The sequence below is a fragment of the Podarcis muralis genome, chromosome 1 (assembly GCF_964188315.1).
Source record: "Podarcis muralis chromosome 1, rPodMur119.hap1.1, whole genome shotgun sequence".
Classification (NCBI taxonomy): domain Eukaryota; kingdom Metazoa; phylum Chordata; class Lepidosauria; order Squamata; family Lacertidae; genus Podarcis; species Podarcis muralis.
The window spans coordinates 17475918-17499942 of record NC_135655.1 but is presented as its reverse complement, the minus strand read 5'-3'; the positions used below and the strand labels follow the sequence as shown (position 1 = coordinate 17499942).

At 44.2% G+C, this 24025-nt stretch overlaps 1 protein-coding gene across 12 annotated transcripts in view; it reads left to right on the top strand.

Annotated features, from left to right (window-relative positions):
* Positions 1-24025, top strand: part of EVL (Enah/Vasp-like) — a 124989-nt gene that overhangs the window by 31735 nt on the left and 69229 nt on the right. Inside the window, exon 1 of one of the 12 annotated variants that reach the window (XM_028712208.2) lies at positions 276-328. The exons of 10 other annotated variants lie outside the window; for them this stretch is intronic. In XM_028712208.2, the coding sequence (XP_028568041.2) occupies positions 291-328 (38 nt within the window). In that variant the 5' untranslated portion in view covers positions 276-290. Of the gene's footprint in view, positions 1-275; positions 329-10841; positions 10982-24025 lie in introns of those variants that run through there. One more of the 12 variants, XM_028712302.2, reaches the window with a different exon arrangement.

The window sequence follows — 24025 nt, the reverse complement described above, 5'->3', positions numbered from 1 at the left end:
AAGCTGGTTTTGTCTGCACGCTTCTCCGCTGGCCCGCAAGAGTGTTCCGAAATGGAGTCATTTTCTGGTGTGGGTGGGTTAAGTAAATAACGACCGTCGTCCGGGTGTAAGAAAACAGTGAACCCTAACCCACAATGGGCTGACATGGGCAAGTAAGGGAAAGAGGGAAACATTAAAGACGGAAGACAAAAAGACCTGCAGCAAAAAGATAAATAAAAACGCTGACGTGTGTTAGGAAAGCCCCCCTTTTTCCATCTCCAGTGCTCCATAACCCAGTTCTGCTGCCTGTCATGGGACTACAAACTGGATTTGGAAAAGGATCTTGGAGGTCAGTGTTTCATCTATAAAGCCGTAAACTGCCCAAAACTGTGTATGCAGCACATGACTGGCGGGAGGAAGGGGTGTGGGCTTTCTTTGATTTTTTTATACTGTTTGTACTGCAGGGAGATGGTTTTGCTCAGACCAAAAGAGCAGGAGAACATCTCTCAGATGATAACAAACCAATTATATTTGACACGTTCAGTGCATGAGGTTGAACGGCAAATTAATTAAGGCTTCAGTTTGGGTTGAATTTCCATTGGCTGGGATGTTCCTCAGCTAATCGAATTCCCTTTTAGGTAAGATGGCAATGACTATGGTGATTTAATGCCTATGTGATTTCTGTCAATCTTCCTGAGGCCTGCTTCTGAGCAAGCAGGATAATCAAAGTTTGCCATTGGATGGGGCATTGCTTCTGATTGGGCCTCAGAAATGTCATCAGCTGAACTCAGAAAGCTGCTACCCAACCCCCTGCTAGCAGATGGGATGTTTTTAAGCATTATCTTCAAAAGCTGAAATGCAGGCTGTAAGCAGGAAGACTGTATCAATACCTGACTGCCTTTGGAGTGTTCTTTCATCACAGCAGATGAATGCTTTCTAGTTTAGTTTCTGAAGAGAAGGTAGAACTCTGAATTGAAGCAATGGGGAGGCAGTGGGAGGGGATGTTGTTGTGTAGTTGTTTAGTCGTGTCCGACCGACCCCATGGACCAGAGCATGCCAGGCACTCCTGTCTTCCACTGCCTCCCGCAACTTGGTCAAACTCATGCTGGTAGCTTCGAGAACACTGTCCAACCATCTCGTCCTCTGTCATCCCCTCCATCTTTCCCAACATCAGGGTCTTTTCCAAGGAGTCTTCTCTTCTCATGAGGTGGCCAAAGTATTGGAGCCTCAGCTTCAGGATCTGTCCTTCCAGTGAGCACTCAGGGCTGATTTCCTTCAGAATGGATAGGTTTGATCTTCTTGCAGTCCATGGGACTCTCAAGAGTCTCCTTCATCACCATAATTCAGAAGCATCAATCCTTTGGCGATCAGCCGCCTTTTTGGTCCAGCTCTCACTTCCATACATCACAACTGGGAAACCCATAGCTTTAACTATACGGACCTTTGTCGGCAAGGTGGGAGGGGATGGTCAGCAATAATTCCCCAGCTCCACCTTGCCTTCGAAATGGAAGCTCACCTGAGCCCCCTTTTTCTGAATCTAGCCTTTTAGTTGCCCCTAGAAAAGGAAGCAAGAAGGTGCTGGCAGGCCGGTCAAAAGTTCATGTTGAGAACTCTGCGGCTGGTCAAATCCCCACTCAGGCATGAAGCTCACTGGGTGACCTTGGGCCGGTCACCATCTCTCAGCCTAACCTACCTCACAGAGTTGTTGTGAGGATGAAGTGGGGAGGAGAAGAACCATGGACACCATCTTGAGATCATTGGAAGAGGAAGGTGGCATATCAAAGAATCATTGAAACAGACTCCAAGCTTAAAGTAGTCCTTGAGATCCTACTTCATCCTAACTTTTTCATAAAGGTTAATGTACTTCAGGAGCTGTGAAAAGATTTATCTCATGGATCACTTTTTTGTATTTTAGTTTCAAGAGTGAACTTCAGCTCTCTCAGAAATGCATGCTGTTTCATTTTGAGCTCTCAGAAACTATGGATGGGAGCAAAATAAAATAAAATAAAAGTCAAGCGTTTTAAAGTATTATTGATTTTAGTGGAAGAGTTAAGTGAAGTCAGTGGTACTTAAAAGTACTTAAATCCTGAGTGGACCGTGCCTCTCCATTTGTGTAAAGGCATCAAGTGTTTACAGGAAAACTAAGCGCTGTTGAGATGACCAATTCAAAATAAAAGTAGTGTTGTACCAAGGCATGTTAGCAAACATTATAAGCCTTATTTTCCAACATCTTATTTGCCTCTAATTCTAAACTATATCCGGACTCCTTTGCTCAGGTCTCTGCTTGCCAGCTATAGCCAACAAAAATCCTATCATTCTGTGTCTACAGAGTGTTTACAAGATGTTCTGGAGGAAGCATTTGGGTTGGTATTCAAAGCACAACTTCAGGACTTATCTAACAAAGTATAATGTGGGACACCTATTTGCCAAAGTATCAGGTGACTTTGCAACAGTCAGCTGACCTGCAGAAGTGTAACAGATGGCTTTGGGTCTAGCCCAAGGTATATAAATAAGCCTAAACTAAGGTGTTCTAACCAAACCACTGGGCTTAAACCTCCAACTGGAGCCAACTGCTTTCAAGGAAGACCATCTCAGGGGAAAGTTTCTCACAACTTAAGGATAATTCTCCACTTCAAACTAGTGGCATGAACAACAATCCATACGTTTCTGGTTCAAGATCAGCTGTCCTCTCTCTACCCCTGTGATTGAAAGAACTGATAGCAAGTCTGATTTTGTATTACGCGTCAACATTGTTATTATAACACTTTAACTCAGTGGGTGCCTGAAAATGCTCTCTCAATAAATGGTGGTATTTATAATGAGCCCAGACCCCACGCTGAGCAGCAATGAAACAATTTATAGGCCATATGGAGAGCAATAATCTGCCACTTTCACACACACAATGAAGTCTCCCGAAGCAGAGTCAACTCACTGCACATCCACAGATTAGCCAACGCATAGCAAATGCCAAGTCACAGTTGCGGCACTATGTGGAAATGCATTTGACCTCTTCCAAAATGGCTAAAATATTTTGTTTAAAAGCATGAAAGGACTGGGGGGTGGGAGTGCTTGAGACATTGTACAACATATATAAAATAAACATTTCCATACGGCCCATCTCAAGACCAAGAACAAGACAGGTTTGAGACAGCAGCGGTGCAAGAAATGAACCAGGCTGATTTTAGAATTTACAGTGAGAGAGAAAGCAGTAAGACTGGCCTCTGTGGAAGATAAAAAGGCCTGAGATGAGGGCAGTCCTTTTTCGTCTGTTTATCCCTGTGTTCGCCATTTTTGGGGAAGTGGGTGGAGATGGATCAAGCCAGGGTGTTGGCAGCATAGCTAGATCAAAAGGGGAAAAGTTTGGGCAGGATTTTGATAGGAAAAATTACAACACACAGTTAACTCCTCAGGCAGACAGTAGACTGGTGATTTTTTTTGCAGGCAACACATCGTGGCACAATAATAGTGCATTAAAGGTGAATTTATACCGGACTGTCTGCTTTATGAGTCGTCCATAGGGAAGCTCTTGTATTATAGCGCAACAAAAGCAGAACAACACTGCCGCCACCCCAAAAAAACTTTAGTAGACTAAGAAGTTACAAGATTTCAGCAGGAAGTTTGTGGGGAATGCATTGTTGTTGGAAAGAAAGCAGTATGCCCACCACAAAAGGTTTGTAGGTAAAAATAGTATTGAAAACAGGATCTACTATATCTGCCCTGGTACTACGATGAGATCATCAGGTGGCAGCTGGTAATGATCAGAATTCTTGAAGAACGTTCTAACTGACAGGCAGGGTGGCCACATAAACACTGCCGCAAAAGATAAAGAGATTTGCATACAATCCACATATGTATACATGCAAATTTAGAAACAATTACTATAATTCCTGTACAAATACAACACGTCTCATCATAGAGGGGAAGACTGAAACTAGGTGACCTGTCCAGGTGCTGAGTGTTAATGGGCAACATCCAGACTATCATTATTTTGCAGGAGGGATTCAGGAGCATACCAGAACTTTATGTGTGAGCAGCTGAAGTAGATTAAAGTGCTCTGTTGCCAGGGTGCAACAAATCCACTTATAAAAGCCAGATGTTTTGTTGTTAGGATAGTGTTGGAGAAATGCAACACCAAAGAGAGAGGTGGTTTTGCTCTCCCTGACCTACAATTACGGTATATTTCGAAGCATCATGTTTATGCTGGTTGAAAGATTGGATTTTACTAAAGAACAGCCAGACCTCTTATACCTCTCTTAAGATGCCTGACCCTGGGATGATTAAACTAGATTGCTGTAGTTTTACTGTGAGGTAAGGAATCAGGAACAGGTACCCTATAGGAAGAGGTTAACCTCTTTTTAATATTACTAGTCCCCCCAGAAGTTAAAGAATTTTATCTTCCTGGTTATTTGAAAAAAACTGACACGTATTTAAAGGGAAAATAATATCATAAGTGCAGAACTACCATAAAAACCATAAAGTACAATTTAAGCACTAAATTTAGAATAATGGCAGAGCTATAGCTAGAGGCTGTTGCCACTTACCCCTAGGGAAGTCATCTGACTCTGTCTAACTGCAGTGCCGACCCAGCTGTGAAAACTGAAACTTTTGATATTTTTTCTCTTTTGATGTCAACTGCTTATTGCATTGTTAATAAACTTACTGCAGTGGACAAAAAACTACCTCAGAGCCTAGCTTAAATATCAAGGAAGTTTTAACTTGGAGTGGTGTGCCTCATTTAAAGTCAATTGGGAGAAAATGCAAATGGCTGACTCTAGCAAGTTTTAACAAAATTATCGTGAGACCGTTTTCATGCCCCATCCTTAATGTTGGTATGTAACTGTTTGCAGTTTTATTCAGCTTGTTCTTCTCATGCTGGATCCAAGGGCTCCAGTAATCTGTATACATGCTGTCATGATTGTTTAAAGAAAAGGTTAAAAGAGCAAAACCTAAATAGCGTACATTAATTAAAAAAACCAAACATTTTAAAGACAGGAGCTAATGTAAACCAGCCACCTATTTTCCACCCAAGATGCAGTTGGTGCTTGTCAAACTCAGCCTTGGTTTTTCAAACGCCAAGGACCGTTCTCTGAATAGTCATCTTTTGTGTACATATTTCTTACAGAACGGTCTAATGATGTCGTTGTCAGCTCATTGCTGCAGTTTTTTCTGTGTCGCCTTCCTGTGGGTTTCTTTTGGGGAAGGGAACCTGATTTGTGGCAGCTTTTTTGTAACAAAATACAATTGCACAAATACAATGCGAGCCTTTTAAGGGCTTTTTTGCTCTTTCCATGTAGGTTCACCCCATTTAAGGAATGTAATGGGTGGAGAAGGTTAGCAAATTGCAGTTGCTCCAGTGTCAGTTTCTGTTCATGCCGGGGGAGTCGACAATTACTTAATTCCTACTTTTCATTCCATTAGTTACCTTCCTTTCTTTTTGTTAGTAGCATAGCACTACTTTATTATTTCTTAGAAAGTGAGACACAGCCAGCAAGTAAATCCCGCCCCCTGCAGAACAGAAACTGACACTGGGACAATTGAGGGGCTCCAGTGTGAAAGTAAACTTGGAAGGGCCAACTGGACTTTCTCGATTGATTCTCAAATGAAGAGACAGGTGATCATGGAGGAGCTTTCTGAACCACTGGGTCAAAAGCTAAGGGAAAGTACGGACTGTGATTTTAAGATCTGGCAGTGATTTAGGAAAGTCCCTTTCACCTCAAGCTACTCGGGCTCAGTGAGACAGAACAAAAATATTTGCAGCTGTAAATTAGGTCATTTTTTACATTTCACTTCTCTTTAGCACAGTTCTAAATGCAGCACTCCCCACCCCCCAGCCTCTGCCTTGCAGATTTCAAGTATAACAACAGGAAGAGTTTATGAGGCTGCCATGCGGTAACTGAAAGGAGATAGAACATCTCAGGTTGCTGAAGAAGTAAACGTGAAAGGCCACCCACGGTTGAGAGGTCTGGATCCTAGTTTCAGTTTCCTGTGTGTACCTGGTCATGCTGTTTGTCTATCAGAGTTTCCCACACTTGGGTTTCCAACAGTTTTTGGACTACAGTTCCCATCATCCCTCATCTTTGTAGCCCAGCACAGTCTTCTTTCACTGGCAGTGGCTCCCCGGCACCTCGGTGTAGAGCAGTGATGGCCAAACTTGGCCCACCAGCAGATTTTGGACTACCAACTCCCATCATCCCTAGCTAACAGGACCAGTGGTCAGGGATGATGGGAACTGTAGTCCCAAAACAGCTGGAGGGCCAAGTTTGGCCATCACTGGTGTAGAGGTTCCTTTCGCATCCCCTGCTCTCTGATTCTTCTAACTCAGGTGTGAAGAATCTGTTGCCCTCCAGGTGCTGCAGAACTACAACACCCACCATCCCTTGCCATTGGCCTTGATCGCTGGGGCCGATGGGAGTTGTAGTACAGGAGCAGCTGGAGAGCTGAAGGATCCCCACACCTGTCCTAACTGGGTTGAACTTGGGACCTTCTTCACGCAACAGCTGAGATATAGCCCCTAGTCCTGGGCGAAATATTTTGGCCAGTGATCCTAAATGGAAAGGTCCTGAAAGTTGATTTCGCTATCTTATGGGGAATGGGAGAAATTTTAATATTTAAATGTGTTTTGGAGGGGAGAGGGGTATTAGTTTGTTCTTGTTTTTATTCTGTATTTTGTGTGTGTGTGGGGGGGGTTAATCTTGTGTCTTTAGGTTGTGAACCATCCTGAGGTCTATGGCAGTACTGTATACAAATTTAATAAATAATAATAGTAATATTTTAGAGGGGTGTTCCCATATTAGAGGAAGTGTCGGAGGGTCTCACACTCTTTCCTTGCCTACAAAGCAGTCTTGCTGCTGCTTTAGGAGTGGCAGCAAGGAAGCACTGTGGTAGCAGAATGGGCCGTTGGGAATACCTGCTACACCATGATGTAACATCATTCCTAGTGATGTTAAATTCTCGAGAATAATCTTTTGGAGAACATTCTCGGGAATAATCTCGATTAATGAGAATATAAAGCATATTTGTTACCAATGAGCAATAGTGCTGAACTGCTTAGAGAAGCTCTGCCACTTTTTGAAGCTGCAGCAAAGCTGGGGTGTTGTTGTTTTTTTAAAGTGAAAGACTGTGCTACTGTGTGTCTGTGTATTTTTGGCCCAGCATAAATAGCATTCCCGGCGTGGATGCTATTTCTGGACCCTTACCTTGCGCCGCAGGTGGATGCAGTGAATGTTTTCACAAGTGCTCTGTCAAGCACGGTAAAAGCATTATACAGTGGTACCTCGGGTTAAGAACTTAATTCGTTCTGGAGGTCCGTTCTTAACCTGAAACTGTTCTTAACCTGAGGTACCACTTTAGCTAATGGGGCTTCCTTCTGCTGCCGCGCTGCCGGAGCACGATTTCTGTTCTCATCCTGAAGCAAAGTTCTTAACCTGAGGTAATATTTCTGGGTTAGCAGAGTCAGTAACCAGAAGCGTTTCTAACCTGAAGCGTCTGTAACCCGAGGTACCACTGTACTGTCTGCATGTATGTGAACATTGTTCATGTGAGACAGGCAGAAATGAGTAGGGTTTTTTTTTTAAACAAATGGTGCTGGATGCCTGAGCTTGGAAGCGTAAGCTATGACTCCTGAGAAGTAAGTACGCCTTTTCATTTTTGCCGTGCTTTCAAATGTTACTCGGTTTGGGGTGTGCTGCCCTTCCTCTTTGTTTCCTTGCTGTTTTCAGCTGGAACTTGCATTTGTCTTATGCTCACCCAGGGTGGGGGAATAAGGAGAAGGTAAACTCTCTTTACAACGCCTCCCAGATAACTTGTGCTAGTGTGTGACATAAGGGGTTAATTCTGTTTTTGGTCCAGACTGATTGGCTGGATGTTCGAGTCAGTTGGGATTCAGTAGTTGGTGGACGCAGGTGGCGCTGTGGGTTAAACCACAGAGCCTAGGGCTTGCCGATCGGAAGGTCGGCGGTTCGAATCCCCGCAACAGGGGTGAGCTCCCATTGCTTGGTCCCTGCTCCTGCCAACCTAGCAGTTCGAAAGCACGTCAAAGTGCAAGTAGATAAATAGGTACCGCTCCGGCGGGAAGGTAAACGGCGTTTCCGTGCGCTCCTCTGGTTCGCCAGAAGCAGCTTAGTCATGCTGGCCACATGACCCGGAAGCTGTATGCCGGCTCCCTGAGCCAATAAAGCGAGATGAGCGCCGCAACCCCAGAGTCGTCAGCGACTGGATCTAATGGTTAGGGGCCCTTTTACCTTTAGTCAGTGACGAAGACATTTGGGATTTGACATTTGGAAGATATTGGAAAGTAAACTGGTTCCAGGGGGCGCCAGCTCCTGGGGGCTGAGCCCTTTTGGGGCCTCCTATATTTTGGGGGTAGGGGCCGGGGGACCTATGTCCCAAAAGCACTGTGCTGAAGAATGGAGCCCAGCATGGTGTCAGAGCATCCACCCACCAGTGGCGGTGCTAAGAGGAGGCGGAGGAGAAGCCCCCGGCCATTTAGGCATGTGGCTGCCACTTTTGGCTCCGCCCCCAGCTCCTCCCAACGTCCTGACATTACAAACACAATGTTGCCCTTCCCCATTGCCTCCACAAGCTGGCGCCTCTGACTGGTTCTGATTGAGTTTCCCTCTTATGAAGACCTGATCTAAGAACTACAGTGCTCTCAGTTGATTAACAACAACAACAACAACAACAACAACAATAAATTTTTATTTATACCCTGCCCTCCCCAGCCAAGACCAGGCTCAGGGCGGCTAACACCAGATACAAAACAATTGATTAAGATACAACTTAAAAACAAGATTAAAATACAACATTAAAATGCAGCCTCATTTCAATAGAAACTCAAATCAAAAACTTTTGGGGGATGAAAACGTCAAATCTTCACCAATAATAATAATAATTTATTATTTATACCCCGCCCATCTGGCTGGGTTTCCCCAGCCACTCTGGGTGGCTTCCAACAAAACACTAAAATACAATAACCTATTAAACATTAAATGCTTCCCTAAACCAAGGCCAACTATTCAGACTGGGCCTATGTGGGCCAGAAAATAGCCAGGGAAGTCCCCAAATAGGATTTGTCCTCCTGTCATACACTGTTTTGTTCCGTTTACCCTCTCTCTGAAGTATTATCTGTTTTCCTATTCTCTGGACTCCTGTCTGTTTTATTCTAGTCTTGGCTAACCACTTGCGCATAAGACAGCTGCAGGTTCCTGCTCAAAACGACAGGAAAACAGAGGTAGAGTCACACTTGTTTTAGCGCAATTCAAAAGTGTGGCCAACCCACTGTATGGATTTTCTGTTCTTTGCACATGCCATTCCATTGATCTGTCGAACACAGGAGTCTCTGGGTGGGCTTCATAATTATGACCTAGAGACCAAGATTGGCAGGCATGGAGTGAGTGTGAAGTTTTTTCCCCTGCAGCAATATAATAAATGTGGATTGCTCATCTTTCACCACACCACTAGAGTGGCAGAAATGAAAGTATCAGAGCTTAACAGATAAATGGGAAACTGGAAAGGTGCGGGGGGGGGGGATAGTAGAATCATGGAATTATAAGAGTTGGAAAGGACCCGAAGGGTTATCTAATCCAACTCCTGCAGTGCTGGACTCTCAACTAACCCCACCCATCTGACTGGGTTGATAATAAATCAACTCAAATTTAACAACACACTTAAAGAGATGGTGTGTACAGTCATACCTTGGGTTACAGATGCTTCAGGTTGCGTTTTTTCAGGTTGCGGACCGCTGAAACCCAGAAGTACCAGAACGGGTTACTTCCAGGTTTTGGCGGTAGAGCATGCATAGAAGCGCTAAAACACGGTTTGCGCATGCACAGAAGGGTTTAATCGCAACCCGCGCGTGTGCAGACGTGCCGTTGCAGGTTGCGAACGCTGCGGGTTGCGAATGTGCATCCCACACGGATCATGTTCACAACCTGAGCATCTACTGTATATGTGTATACAGTGGTACCTTGGGTTAAGAACTTAATTTGTTCTGAAGCTCCGTTTTTAACCTGAAACTGTTCTTAACCTGAAGCACCACTTTAGCTAATGGGGCCTCCCGCTGCTGCCGCCACGCAATTTCTGTTCTCATCCTGAAGCAAAGTTCTTAACCCGAGGTGCTATTTCTGGGTTAGCGGAGTCTGTAACCTGAAGCGTCTGTAACCCGAGGTACCACTGTATGTGCAAAAACAAAATGAGGGCTGGTTTGTGCCTCCATTCTAAAAGATGTGGGTTGTGTGTGGTATGGCAGAATTCTGTGTGGATGCCAGAAACAAAGCTTAGACTGAAGTACGGTGGAGAATCCAGCTTCCTTGAAAATCTATGCATTCGGTTTTGCTTTTTAAAAAATAAAATAAAATCAGGTCTCTGGGTCTTATGACAGTGTTTGCATGTGCCCTGGCAGTGCCTGCTGAAATCTCAGCAGCTAGAAATTGGCTGACCCAAATTACCAGTGGTTTCCTTGCCAGCAGTGCTCCTTGTCCCTTCCCAAACCAGTACAAATTACTGCAGCTTGCACACATTGCAGATTCCAGCTTAATTTCTGTGACCCTACGCATCTTGGAGAATGCTGGCAAGTGGTGTCCATGTTGAGTTCCATTGACGGGTGCTTTTATTGGGGAACTTAAATATATATCCTCAACACTCCCAGTGAGGGTGGCACTGTTTGTGCCCTCGAATTTGGGCTATTTTGGTCGTCTTCTTTTTTCCACACTGGCCTTTCTGCTGAACAATAAATTTTGCTAAGAAAAAATATCAAGCCAAAAACGCAGAGTTGCTTCCTGCACACATACGCTCTCTATTTTGGTAAAGCTTCCTTTTCCTGTTTGGTTACAAGACCTAGTGTAAACTTTCAAGTTAAACTGCTTGGCTTACTTCATGTTCTGCTTTGTGTAACGTGGTAAAGTTACAAGGGCGACATGTTTTAATGCAACAGTTGTGCTGGACAGATCGCTAGTACTGTTCTCCCCAAAACACAATACCAAGTTATTTCTGTGATGGCAGCGAGGTAAGTACTTGGCAACTTTACTGGGAATGTATTGCACTGATTCGCTGGAGAACAATAGTCCTGTTTTATATGAAGCATAGGGATTCATATCTGGTAGAGAGTAAAAAGTGAGTGAGGTTCATTTGATGCAAAGGCGTGTGAGTGCAAATAATAACACACATGAGATTGAGATCTCCAGACAAAAAACTGATTTGTTGGAACAGCGGTATGACAGCTTCGTTTTATGTCTGTCTCTCATTGCATTTGTGAATTTCAGTTGGAATCCATTACAGATATGATCTCTTCTACCTCAGTCTTTTTCAACACACAATGCAGGGCTGAATGGCCTTCTGTTTAAGTGTATATGTTTTCTCTAACTTCATTATCTCTTTTGCCAAATGCTGTTATTGCTTTGGATTTGGAAAATGCACAGAACTGTTAACGAACTTTACAAAGTTACAAACCATATAGCTTTCTGTTCTGAATTTAAAAAACGCAATCAAAGTGGAAGGGACTAAACTTGCTGATCTGGTTAATCAAGTAAATTTACAAACCTTGAGAAGTGGCTTATTTCCATGTGAAAGTTTATTCTTGGCTCTGATCCACGAGCGAGTTTATTCATGACACTGATTTGAATGATCTGTCTACATCTTTTCAAGCAATATGCTTTAAGATGATTCTTAAGATCAATTTCAAATTGTGTGCAGCATAATTAAGATTTGAAAGCAGTAAATTTGACTAAAAACTTCCTTAATTGGTTAGTATACTGTGGGAAGGCTCTCTTTGACAGTAGCAGCTGGTGTTTCCAGCAGCTGCTGCAGTTACCCATTTGTTCACCTTCCCACGGACAGGGCCTGCCACCTTCTTGGATGTGGGCAGCAGAGAGGAACAAGGAAATTGCTGTTTACTGCAATTTCATTGTACAGTGGTACCTCAGGTTACATACGCTTCAGATTACAGACTCCGCTAACCCAGAAATAGTGCTTCAGGTTAAGAATTCTGCTTCAGGATAAGAACAGAAATCGTGCTCCAGTGGTGCGGCGGCAGCGGGAGGCCCCATTAGCTAAAGTGGTGCTTCAGGTTAAGAACAGTTTCAGGTTAAGTACGGACCTCCGGAACGAATTAAGTACTTAATCCGAGGTACCACTGTACCTTCTTCCTCTTGTTCCAATTGCACGGAGAAGCCAGGTGCTGTCTGAGGAAGAAGCATGGTGGTGCTAAGACGAGTTTTGAAGCAGGGCCACTTGACTGTTGGAATTGGTAGCTGCTACAGTCATCTGAGGGCTTCCCACCATAAGGACTCTCCTGGGCATCACAATTTAAGAACGATATTGACAAGCTGGAATGTGTGCAGAGGAGGGCAACCAAGATGGATAAAGGGTGTGGAAAGAGGGAGCAAGCTTGTTTTCTCCTGCTGTGATTCACCAAACAGATTGCCCGGAGGAGCCACAAAATCTGATGAAGGAATCATAGAATCGTAGAGTTGGAAGGGACCCTGAGGGCCATCTAGTCCACCCCCCTGCAATGCAGGAATCTCAACTAAAGCGTCCAGGACGGATGGCCATCCAACCTCTGCTTAAAAACATCCAACTTGAATGCATTGATCTGTAGCAGGAAACGAAGCTTGCTGCATCCTTCATGTTTTGGTTCACCATATTTGTGCATCAGTATGATTGATTGATTGATTGATTGATTGATTTTGAATTCCTCATGGAAATTCACCAGGATTTTAGTGCTCATTTATCCTGACATGAACAGTTTGTATGCAATTTTAGCTACTGTACACATTTTTTTCCAAGCAGTTTCCCCTCACTCTAATGCATTTTTGTTTTCACCAAAATACGCTTTTAAAAATTATTATTATTTATTAAATTTTTGTGCTGTACCCTAATGTCTTCAGTAAATTAGAAGAACTGCAAATTTTGAAGGACAGCTGTGTTTCAGCTTACGTATTGTTTCGCCGAGTGTTTTAAGAGACTTGAGTGAAGTAAAGTGTGAACTGAACCGAATTATTCCGCCTTCCTCAGCTACGAAGGAAGAAAATTAAGGAAGTGTGCCCTGAGAATACGAGGGGAGCAAGCACACGAAGATTCTCAAGGGTTTTATGTGTGCTGTCACTCAAAATGTCGTAACGGTTGAGTTTCCATTTATATAACACTTCATCTAATTCTGATAGCAAAGGTTGTGAAGATGATCATGGTTACCCCAGAGGAGATGCTGGGAAGGAAATGGAGGCTGAGGAATTGTAATTTACGCAGGGTCAGTGAGTGCATGGCGGAGGTGAAATCTGAACCCAGGGCCCTTTGATTTATAGCTTAAGCTCACAAATAAACATTTCAGTACAGTGGTACCTCAGGTTAAGTACTTAATTCGTTCCGGAGGTCCGTACTTAACCTGAAGCTGTTCTTAACCTGAAGCACCACTTTAGCTAATGGGGCCTCCTGCTGCCGCCGCACCGGCGGAGCACGATTTCTGTTCTCATCCTGAAGCAAAGTTCTTAACCTGAAGCACCATTTCTGGGTTAGCGGAGTCTGTAACCTGAAGCATATGTAACCCGAGGTACCACTGTAATGTTGTTTCAGTGGTAAGGGGGGCAGGGCGCTTTTTTGGGTAAATTTGTGGTTTTACATTTGTTCTTACTTTCCTTTAGGATGATGATGATGATGATGATTTTGCTTTGTAGAAGAAATGTGAGATATTTCATGTCTCTTGTGTTGTTGGCATGTTGATTTCTTTTTGCTGGTTTTCAGTTGATTTTATAGTCTGTGTTTTGTTTTTGTCAAGTCACTTTGAGACTTCCATATTTACTGTAAAAAGTGACTGACGAATGAAATAAATAATATAAATACTTGAAATAAACAAGATAACCGATGTGAATGCAAAAGGAGAGCTCTTTCCCTTTGTGCCCGTGGTGGCTGTGTGGAGGAAATGAGGGAAGTGGTGGTTTTAAGCGAGGCAGAAGTTTGAGTAAACTGGCTTCATGTTATTGGCATCTGTCTGTCTCAGGAGACAATGAAGAGCTGCACCTTTGGGGGGTGAAGTCAAACTGTTGGAGAATCTCATGCTCTACCAACCGAGTTAAATTGTTGACTATACTTGTTAATAAGTGGAAAAACATTTTGCCCTCTCCAAAGATGAGCGTTATGTTAGGTACACTTAAAGAACCTCCTTCAATGTTACCTACAAGCGCAGCTGCTACTTTCATGAATATATATAAAACATACAGTTGTACCTTGGTTATCAAATGGTTTAGCTGCTGAAAAAATTGGCTCCTGAACACTGCAAATGTGTTCCGGTTTGCAAATGTTTTTCAGGAGCCAAACATCTAACATGGCTTCCACTTGAGTGTAGGAAGCTCCTGTAGCCAATTGGAATCCGCGCCTTGGTTTTCAAACGGTTTCAGGAGTTGAACGGACTCCCAGAACGGATTAAGGTCAAGAACCAAGGTACCACTGTATGTCCATTTCACGTTCGATCTGTTTGGAGTGAGCAGTTTGTGGCAACAGACCTGTGGCCTCTTTGCACTCTCTCACACGAACTTGTTAAGAGTAAGCAGAGCAGGGCGACCACATATGTCCTGTGCAAAATACCATGTCTTTTTTTTTTTTTTACAAATGGCTAAAAGTGGTTGAGGTTTACTGTGGCTCTTTTTACTGGCCTTTTCAAGCGCAGGAGATGTGTCATAGGCCTGTGACTTCCTCTAGGCTTGGAAGAAACAACAAGAAGCGATGTGAAAATATGATCTTGTTATTTCGTCCACTCGCATTGGTTAACCGATAGAAAGTAGACCTGCTAGGTCTGGGTCCTCACTATATTGATGCGGAAAGAACCCACATTTTCAGCTGCCTCCTTCTGAACTGCAGGATTTCCTGGTTATGCTTCATTGTGGATTGCCCTTGTTGTGATAAGTGAAGTCCTGTGGTCCAATGTGCGTTCGCCTTGGAATTGAAGCCAGTGTGGTGTAGTGGTTAAGAGTGGTAGTCTTGTAATCTGGGGAACCGGGTTCGCGTCTCCGCTCCTCCACATGCAGCTGCTGGGTGACCTTGGGCCAGTCACACTTCTTTGAAGTCTCTCAGCCCCACTCACCTCACAGAGTGTTTGTTGTGGGGGAGGAAGGGAAAGGAGAATGTTAGCCGCTTTGAGACTCCTTAAAGGGAGTGAAAGGTGGGATATCAAATCCAAACTCTTCTCTTCTTCTTTATTGTTGCAGCTATGCAGTTTTCCATGCACCTGCTGACACGAGTTGTGTGGCTGGAGTGAACCCAAATGTCAAACCGCCCTAGCCTCTTCAGCACTGACAGAGCTGGCTGCACTGCCTCCATCTCTCTCTCTCTCAGCTTTTAAAAAGCCAGCACTATTTTCAGAAAGAAAGCAATATCAGCAACACAGGCAGTTTCTGTGGAGGCCCTCCATGTTTCCCCACTTTGCCTTGTGGCATTTAAAGAACTACTGACTCTCTTAAAACGCAGAGATGTTCATGCAGCTGCCATAGTACTGTAGCAACTGCCTCTGTGCTTCTCCAGCCCCATCGTTCTGCCCGGACACAGAGGTCCAGCTCCAAGGGCCTTCTGGCGGTTCCCTCCCTGCGAGAAGCAAAGTTACAGGGAACCAGGCAGAGGGCCTTCTCGGTAGTGGCACCCACCCTGTGGAACGCCCTCCCACCAGATGTCAAAGAAATAAACAACTATTGGGCTTTTAGAAGACATCTGAAGGCAGCCCTGTTTAGAGAAGCTTTTAATATTTGGTGAATCATTGTACAGTGGTACCTCGGGTTAAGTACTTAATTCGTTCCAGAGGTCCGTACTTAACCTGAAACTGTTCTTAACCTGAAGCACCACTTTAGCTAATGGGGCCTCCTGCTGCCGCTGCGCCGCTGGAGCACGATTTCTGTTCTTATCCTGAAGCAAAGTTCTTAACCTGAAGCACTATTTCTGGGTTAGCAGAGTCTGTAACCTGAAGCGTATATCAGTGTTTCCCAAACGTTTTTGGGCAACGGCACACCTGTTTACCGGAAAAAAATCTCGCGGCACACCACCATTAAAGCCCCGCCCCCGTGACGTCATTCGGGGAGCCGGCGGCCCGGGCCTGAGCTGGAAGGAGAGGCGGTGCTTTTCGGCACAAGGCAATCGGCCTGGAATTGTTTCCCGCGCGCTGCGAAAGGGAACAGCTGCGGTCGCGCGAACCCTCCGGCGCTGGGAGGGGAAAGGGCGGAGTCGCAGAGCACCAGCTGGCCGAGCGGTTGCGCGCAGCGTTGCGCTTTTGGAGAGCGTGCGGCTGCTGCTAGGGGATCCGGGGACGTGAGCAGGCCTGGCCCGACCCGGGTTGAAGGAGGACAAGCCGGCAGCGCGCCAAGTGAGTTCGGTTGCGCACGACGGCCCCCGCTCCCCCCACCCCCGCCGGATCCTCGCCGCCGCCGCCTCTCGCCCGCCTCCCTCCCACGGCACACCACCCGATGTCTCACGGCACAGTAGTGTGCCGCGGAACACCGGTTGGGAAACACTGGCGTATATAACCCGAGGTACCACTGTATTTTAATATTCAGCTGGAAGCTACCCAGAGTGGCTGGGGAAACCCAGCCAGATGGGTGGGGTATAAATATATCATTATCATTATCATTATCATTATCATTATCATTATCATCATCATCATCTGTGCACTCGTAACTCAGAGAAGGAGCTTCCCCTTGCAACATGTGGGTAATACTTGCCGTTCTTCCTCCCTGAATACCCACCCTTCAGATTCTAGCAAGGGTAGGGAGATGCACAAATACTTAGGGGACTTTAAAAAGTAGTTAGCCACTCACTCAGAAACCTTCCACGTGCAGAAGGGCTGTGTCTCTTTGGCAGAGCACATGATTTGCATGCAAAATGTCACAGGTTCGATCCCCAGCTGGTTGGGCTGGGAAAATCCCCTGTCTAAAACCCTGGAGAGCTGCTGCCAATCAGTGTAGACAATACTGAACTAGATGGAGCGATGGTATAAAGCAGCTTCCTCTGTTCCTTATTCCTATTTCTGGCCCTCTGTGGTTTGTTAAATCAGTCTCTTCTGTTCTGTACGTTAGGAAATGATGCATCTTAAATGTGAAGCCAGGAACAGGCTTTTGACTTATTGCGAAAGTGCTCAGAGGCTGTGTGTCCAATGTGACGGCTAATATTAGCTGCAGCTACAACAGGTTTTCTAGGATCATCAGCTGATTAAAGAATTTATCCTGCGCCCTTTTTTACTGATTGGTCACTCATTCGTGAACCAAGTAAAGTTGAATAAATGCACAGGTTACTAAAACTTCGTTACAGGTGCTGTTATAAAACATTGGAGGAAATATATGATAACATTTCAATTAATAAACCAACGTTATTCCTTTTTTAGAGGGAAGGATAAGCTTTACAATCTTTTCCACGTTCGTTCCCCGCTGTAAAGCCAAAATAGTCTCAGATAATAAATGAGCACGCTAACTTGCATCAGCACCATTTATTTATATTTGATTAAAAGGACCTTCCCTCTTCATTCTGCTACATGTATTTTAAAAAAATAAATAAATAGAATTTTCAGTTATACATTTCCCCCAGTAAATTATCCACCAGTAAAATAGTACATTCATCAACTTCCTGTCTCCTCCTTTCATGGCTCTTTTAATTTTCTCATTATTACTGGATATTCTATTCCAACCATCTAATCCCCCCTTTACATATTACTTCAATTTAGATTATATTGTTGCATTTATCTTAATCCTGCTAGGATTTTCACTTGCTTGCAGTTATTTTCCAAGTATTCCACAAATATTTTCCATTCCTCTTTATAAACTCTGTCTTCTTGTTCCCTTACTCGGCTGGTTAGACCTGCTAACTCTGCATACTCCCATCATTTTAAGCCAGTGTTTCCCAACCTTGTGCCTCCAGATGTTTTTGGCCTACAACTCCCATCATCCCTGACTAGCAAGACCAGTGGCAAGGGATGATGGGAATTGTAGGCCAAAAACAGCTGGAGGCACAAGGTTGGGAAACACTGTTTTAAGCTGCCATTCTGCCTTCTTTGGGACCTATCCATTTTTGGGCTAACAAAATCTGAACTACTGTAGTTGCATACATAAATATTCTGCAACATGTTATTGATGCAGTAATGCATTAGTAGTTAATTTATACGCACAATTGTTAGGGATTTATTTATTTATTTCACCACAGTTATATCCTGCTCCATTGCATTGAAAACTTTAAGATTAAAACATTGAAGACAGTTATGGTGAGAAATTTAGTGCAGCAATTTCTGGAACACCACAGATGTCCCCGTCCCTGTCTTCAGACCATTGGCCCATCTGGCCCCAGCATATATTCCACTGTAACTGACAAGAGATTCTCCAGAGTGCCAAGGAGAGATCCACCTTTCCCAGTCCTGCCACCCAAGATCTTTGTCGCTGGAGTTGCCGGCATCTGAACCTGGGACCTTTTGCATTCAAAACAGCGCAGTACTGCTGAGCTACTGCCAAACGTGAGGTTGTGGTCTTTGCATGATGGATTCTACTTTGGTCCTTAATGATTTAGAGAATAAGAGGCACCACAATCCATCTCCTGCATCAGTTTGACTGGAAAGACTATAAGCTACAGCACTCTTCCACAGCTGCGACTCATTTATCACCAGATGTGCCAGCAGATGTATGGCCTCTGCTTAAACCAGCAACGCTACATCTCTTCCTCCTCCTCCTCCGTAATGCCAGGGACTACAAAAATGCATTGCATTGCATCATTGTGCTCCAAGAGATTCCCTGCTTCCTCCTCAACTTCATTGGGGTTCAGGAAACCCAGAACGTAATGATGTATAATGACATTGCAAAAAAAACCAGGCATCCCTGGGAGAAGGAGTCGGGTTTTGTTTTGTTTTTTGCAGCAGTCCTATGTCTGTTGTAGCATCTTGTTCTGGCCTCTGGGTTGGAAGAGATTATTGTGCGCCAAGTGTTTCCATGTGTTCTTAGGGACTGCCTTACCCGTTCATTCCATCCCTCTCCATTAATCACACAGCACACTACAGTATCCCTATTGTTAGGATGCCGTGTTTGGGATTGTTCCAGTGGAAAACGTTACTGCAGCCATTGTTTTTGCCCATTTTGAAGCTTTGGGAGAGAAATGTGTTCTGAGTGACTATCCCATTTCTGTGAACCAAAGCCCTTGTCAGCATTTACTAAAGATGCCGTAGGTTTTCCTAGTGCAATTGCCTAGGTTCCCACCTTTCATATAAAAGAAACAAAAGCTGAATATTATTTTGAACAGTCAGATCAAGGGTCTATTTGGTCCAGAATCCTCTTTCCAACAGTGGTTATTTCAATTTGGAGGGCAACCTGGACTAAGTTGGTGCAAGTGTTCGTTCAGTGCTTGTGACAACGCTGATGATGTCGTGCGCTTTGGGGGCGCTATGCCACCCAATGGGAGTATAATTACACACGAACAGGAAGGTCTGTAGCTCAGTGGTAGAGCTTCTGCTTTGCCATCAAAAGGTCTTAGGTTCAGTCCCCAGCACCTCCAGGTTGGCTAGGAGAGACTCTGTCTGAACCCCTGGAGAGCCATTGCCAGTCAGTATAGAAAAGGGACGCTGTGGGTTAAACCACAGAGCCTAGGACTTGCTGATCAGAAGGTTGGCGGTTCGAATCCCCGCGTCTGGGTGAGCTCCCGTTGCTCGGTCCCTGCTCCTGCCAACCTAGCAGTTCGAAAGCACACCAAGTGCAAGTAGATAAATAGGTACCGCTCTGGCGGGAAGGTAAACGGCATTTCCGTGCACTGCTCTGGTTCGCCAGAAGCGGCTTAGTCATGTTGGCCACATGACCCAGAAGCTGTATGCCAGCTCCCTCGGCCAATAAAGCGAGATGAGCGCCGCAACCCCAGAGTCGGCCACGACTGGACCTAATGGTCAGGGGTCCCTTTACCTTTATAGAAAAGATTAAGCTAGATAGGCAAATGATCTGACTACCACATTTCATGGCAGGATGCTACTACTGCTGAGTCCTTAAAGGGAGGACTTGCATGGAACTCACTAGCATCAATGCGAGTATGAAGGAGTCTTTGAAACTGGGTTGTGTGGCTTTGCTTGGGACTTGACCAAAGTTTCCTGCAGAGCTGAAATAGGGGAAGAAGGCACATTGTGCCTTTTCAGAGTACTGATCCGATCTGAAACCATTCCTACCCTGATCAAACCAAATAGGCGTCTTCGTCTCCCGGGCGGAAAGTACAGTTTTGCAAATTTGAACCCAGGAACCCAGCTGGCAGATCCTCCACGCGTGATGTGACCAGTAAGCTTGCTCCTACCTTGAGAAATGAGTTGTCATTAACAAAAAAATTGATAAGGATAAACACATTGATATTCATATGTGGCACATTGAAGTTTATTTTTAAAAAGGAAGCTGGCCCACCTCGACTATAACTGGAAAGAGAATATTGATTGCTGAGTTTCAGTTCTACTAATATCCATGCCTGTCATTTCAGCTGAAGGGCGCAGTGTCTTCTCTTATAGACATATATTAGTTTTCAGCCTGACAAGGGGATTGTCCAGACCTCACCTTGAAACTAGTCAGGTTCAGCAGTTGTGCAAGCTAAGTGCATCTTATTTGGTACATGAGAATGCACACTTTGCCCTTCCTGGGTATATGTAATGAATGCTATTGCCTTTTTTCCCATCGAGTGTTGCAAGTCCAGCCTACCAAAATTGAATGGTAGGGATAAGTTTTTGAATTACACATTCTTGATTATAGCCTTAGCAGCATTTACCAGGACGATGGTCAATTGCTCAGAAATCTTACTAATTTTATTTTTTTTATCTTCCTGATATAAACACTGCAGCCGTATGAGAATTCTTCCGCTGTTCTGAACCAATTCCAGAGGGAAGGGGATGATGGCTTCTGGTCTCAGCCTGTGGAAAATGCACGGCTGCCTGCGTATGGCTTGTGGAAGGGATGTCTCCTGTGGGTTGCAGAGTAAATGCTGCTGATTTGCAGCAGCTGCCTTAGAAAGATAGCGTTCCCCTGCCAAAAAGAGAAAAGGCACTTCTGTTGCAGTCGGGCTTTAGAAGCTCTCCCTGTGTAGCAATCCAGAGAACTCTTTTAACGTTATGCTTCCCCGATTGTGGAAGCAGCTCGGGTTATAAGCCCTTTAAAATGAGTTAGGCATTGTGCTGCTGCTGCTCCTGTCTTTAGTGAAAGTATGAAACGGCCTAAGCAGATCATGCCGGCACAACTTAAAAGGTTTGCTATGCTTGAGCTGCTTCCAGTGGCTTGCACAGGCCCACCCAATCTTCTGCTCTGATTATTTACTACTGCTTCGTAGCACAAAGTGGCCTGATTGGTGTATCATCGCTTTGGTGGCGTGGATAGCCAGTGAAAACCACATCTGCAGAGCCAGAACTCCACATTGCAGTGCGTCAGTTATGTGGTTGGGCTGGTACATTCCCATGCTGGCAGCCCTAATAAAGATACAAAAGGGAACCCTAATGCCGAATTGTGGGTTCTTCCAGACAACCTGCTTGTTTAGCATTCGTCTTAGTTTGCTTGCAAAAGGTTATGCTAAGTTTTTTCCCTGTTGAGCATTTGTTTTGGTTTGCTTACAGGGAGGTCATACGACAATTAGCATTCATCCTGAATTCATCCTGAATTATACATCCTCCCATTAATCATTTTCCCACCCCATACTTTCCCATTCAATTCCCTGTCACTTCCTAATCTCAAAAAGTCTAGAGGGTTTTTTAGGATAGATCTATTGCCCCAGAGAGGGACGCGGGTGGCGCTGTGGATTAAACCACAGAGCCTAGGACTTGCCGATCAGAAGGTCGGCGGTTTGAATCCCCGCGACGGGGTGAGCTCCCGTTGCTCGGTCCCTGCTCTTGCCAACCTAGCAGTTTGAAAGCACGTCAAAGTGCAAGTAGATAAATAGATACTGCTCCGGCGAGAAGGTAAACGGCGTTTCCGTGCGCTGCTCTGGTTTTGCCAGAAGCGGCTTAGTCATGCTGACCACATGACCCGGAAGCTGTACGCTGGCTCCCTCGGCCAGTAAAGCAAGATGAGCGCCACAACCCCAGAGTCGGTCACGACTGGACCTAATGGTCAGGGGTCCTTTACCTTTATTGCCCCAGAGTGCTATAATCCACTTTAATTTCACAAACCTACATATCCTGTACTGTATTCATTTTGTACTTGGGTGGGGGCAGATTTCAAGTGTGGAAATAGTAAGCCTTAGCTTCTTGCATCAAGTGTTTTTTTAATCTTTCTGGGCTTCCCCCTAAAATTTTGGCCACGTGGATGCCGTTGCTGTTGAGTATAAGCAATGGAGCCCTCTGGGATGCTCTGCTCAACCACCAGAAATCTTCCTGGACTGACCTGTGCCCACAACTGGTTGGTTCTGTAGTGTGTGTAATATAAGGCAATTATGAGCATGAAGAAACTCTACTCCATACAATGTTTGTGTTGTTGTTGGTTATAGTTTGCATACAGGGAAATATTGTCATTGGTTACAAAAGCACCCTGTGTCTCAGAATGCAGGTTACACTATGGATTGTAAAGCAGTGGTGTTTCATTGGGTCAGCTGCAAGCTGTGAAATGCTAAACCAGTCCTCTGTCTGCTGCTTCAACACCCTATTACTGAGACACTTCTCTCGGACTAGCTCAGCTAGGAGGAAGTGGCCTGGATCGTGGTGATGGTGGAAAACAGTGGGCTGATGAAAAGTCACACCTAGGGAAGCAGCAAAAATTTGCTTCAGTGCATATTTAAAGTCGAATCTGCTTAATTCGTAATGTGTGAACTGAATCTCTGAATTTTGCAATGCACTTCTCAAACCAAGTATTGTGGACAGAAATGCATCTGTTAGGGTAAAGTGTGCATTAAAAAATTGTATATATTAGTGAAAATAACATACAGAAATTTTTGCTTTGCAAAAATGTGTATGTTAGGCAAAATTGCATAGAAACACAGACACCCATACATGAAATCTGCTGTAAAATGCTCATGAAGTTTCATGAGGACTTAAAAAAAATAATGCAGACTGCTGTGGAAATATGAAGAACTGAATTTAAGATTGGAAAAAGGAGAGACTACCAGGTTTGACATATTAACTCACCCATATACACACAACCTCTTGCTGACCATTTTGGAGTCATTCCCACCACACTTTTTAAATTTTATTAAAATGCAAAATCAAGCATACAACACAATCATAACAGAAAACAGGTATGACATATCAAAGCAGACCACTTCTTTAAAAGTGTTGACTGCATCCACTTTCTAAATCATGGGTCTACATCCACAACATCTAGATTGGTCCTAAGTTAGGGAGTGATGCGCCAACAGCATGGTTCTGGGAAGATTTTGCAAAATAAATGACTCCTTCTTCACATTGAAAGGCAGCAGAATTGAAATGCTCTTTACAAAAGCTTGTTTTAGTGTTTATGAAACTGGCAAAAACACACTCATCCTGTCTGCTTTTGATGTCCTGCCCACACACTAATTTGGGTTGTGAAATTATTATTTTTAATGGAACATTAACTGGCTTAATGCGTGCAAATGGGTTCTTATTGTTCCTTTGCATTCTACATTTAAATGCTCTATAATGGAATACTTCAAAACATAAATTATAAAATTTGTAAAATATCACCATATCTCATGTCTTTGCTGCTTTGAATTTGCCAAAGACAGCCGATATTAGAACATTACACAGGGCCTTCGTAGAACTAAGATTCCAGCAGATTTCCCTCAGCATATTTAGAGGGGAGATATCAGGGAATTCCCCATATGGATCGCAAATATATATATATATGAATGCAATAAGGGTAGAAGACATTACATACTATCTGCTGATTTGCCCCCTGTATACAGCGCCCAGAGGAAAATTTACCGGTATATTGCCTATTCTTAATTGCCATTCAAGTCGATCTGCACAGGATCAGCTGAACTTCTCGCAGATAAATATCTATACATTACACACCAGGTAGCCAAATTTGCAATGGCAGCCAAGAAGCTCCGTTCTAGCTATGTGAATGCACTGCGATGTTAAATTTTACTATTGTAAATTTCTTTTATGCTGTAAACTGCTACAGGTTAC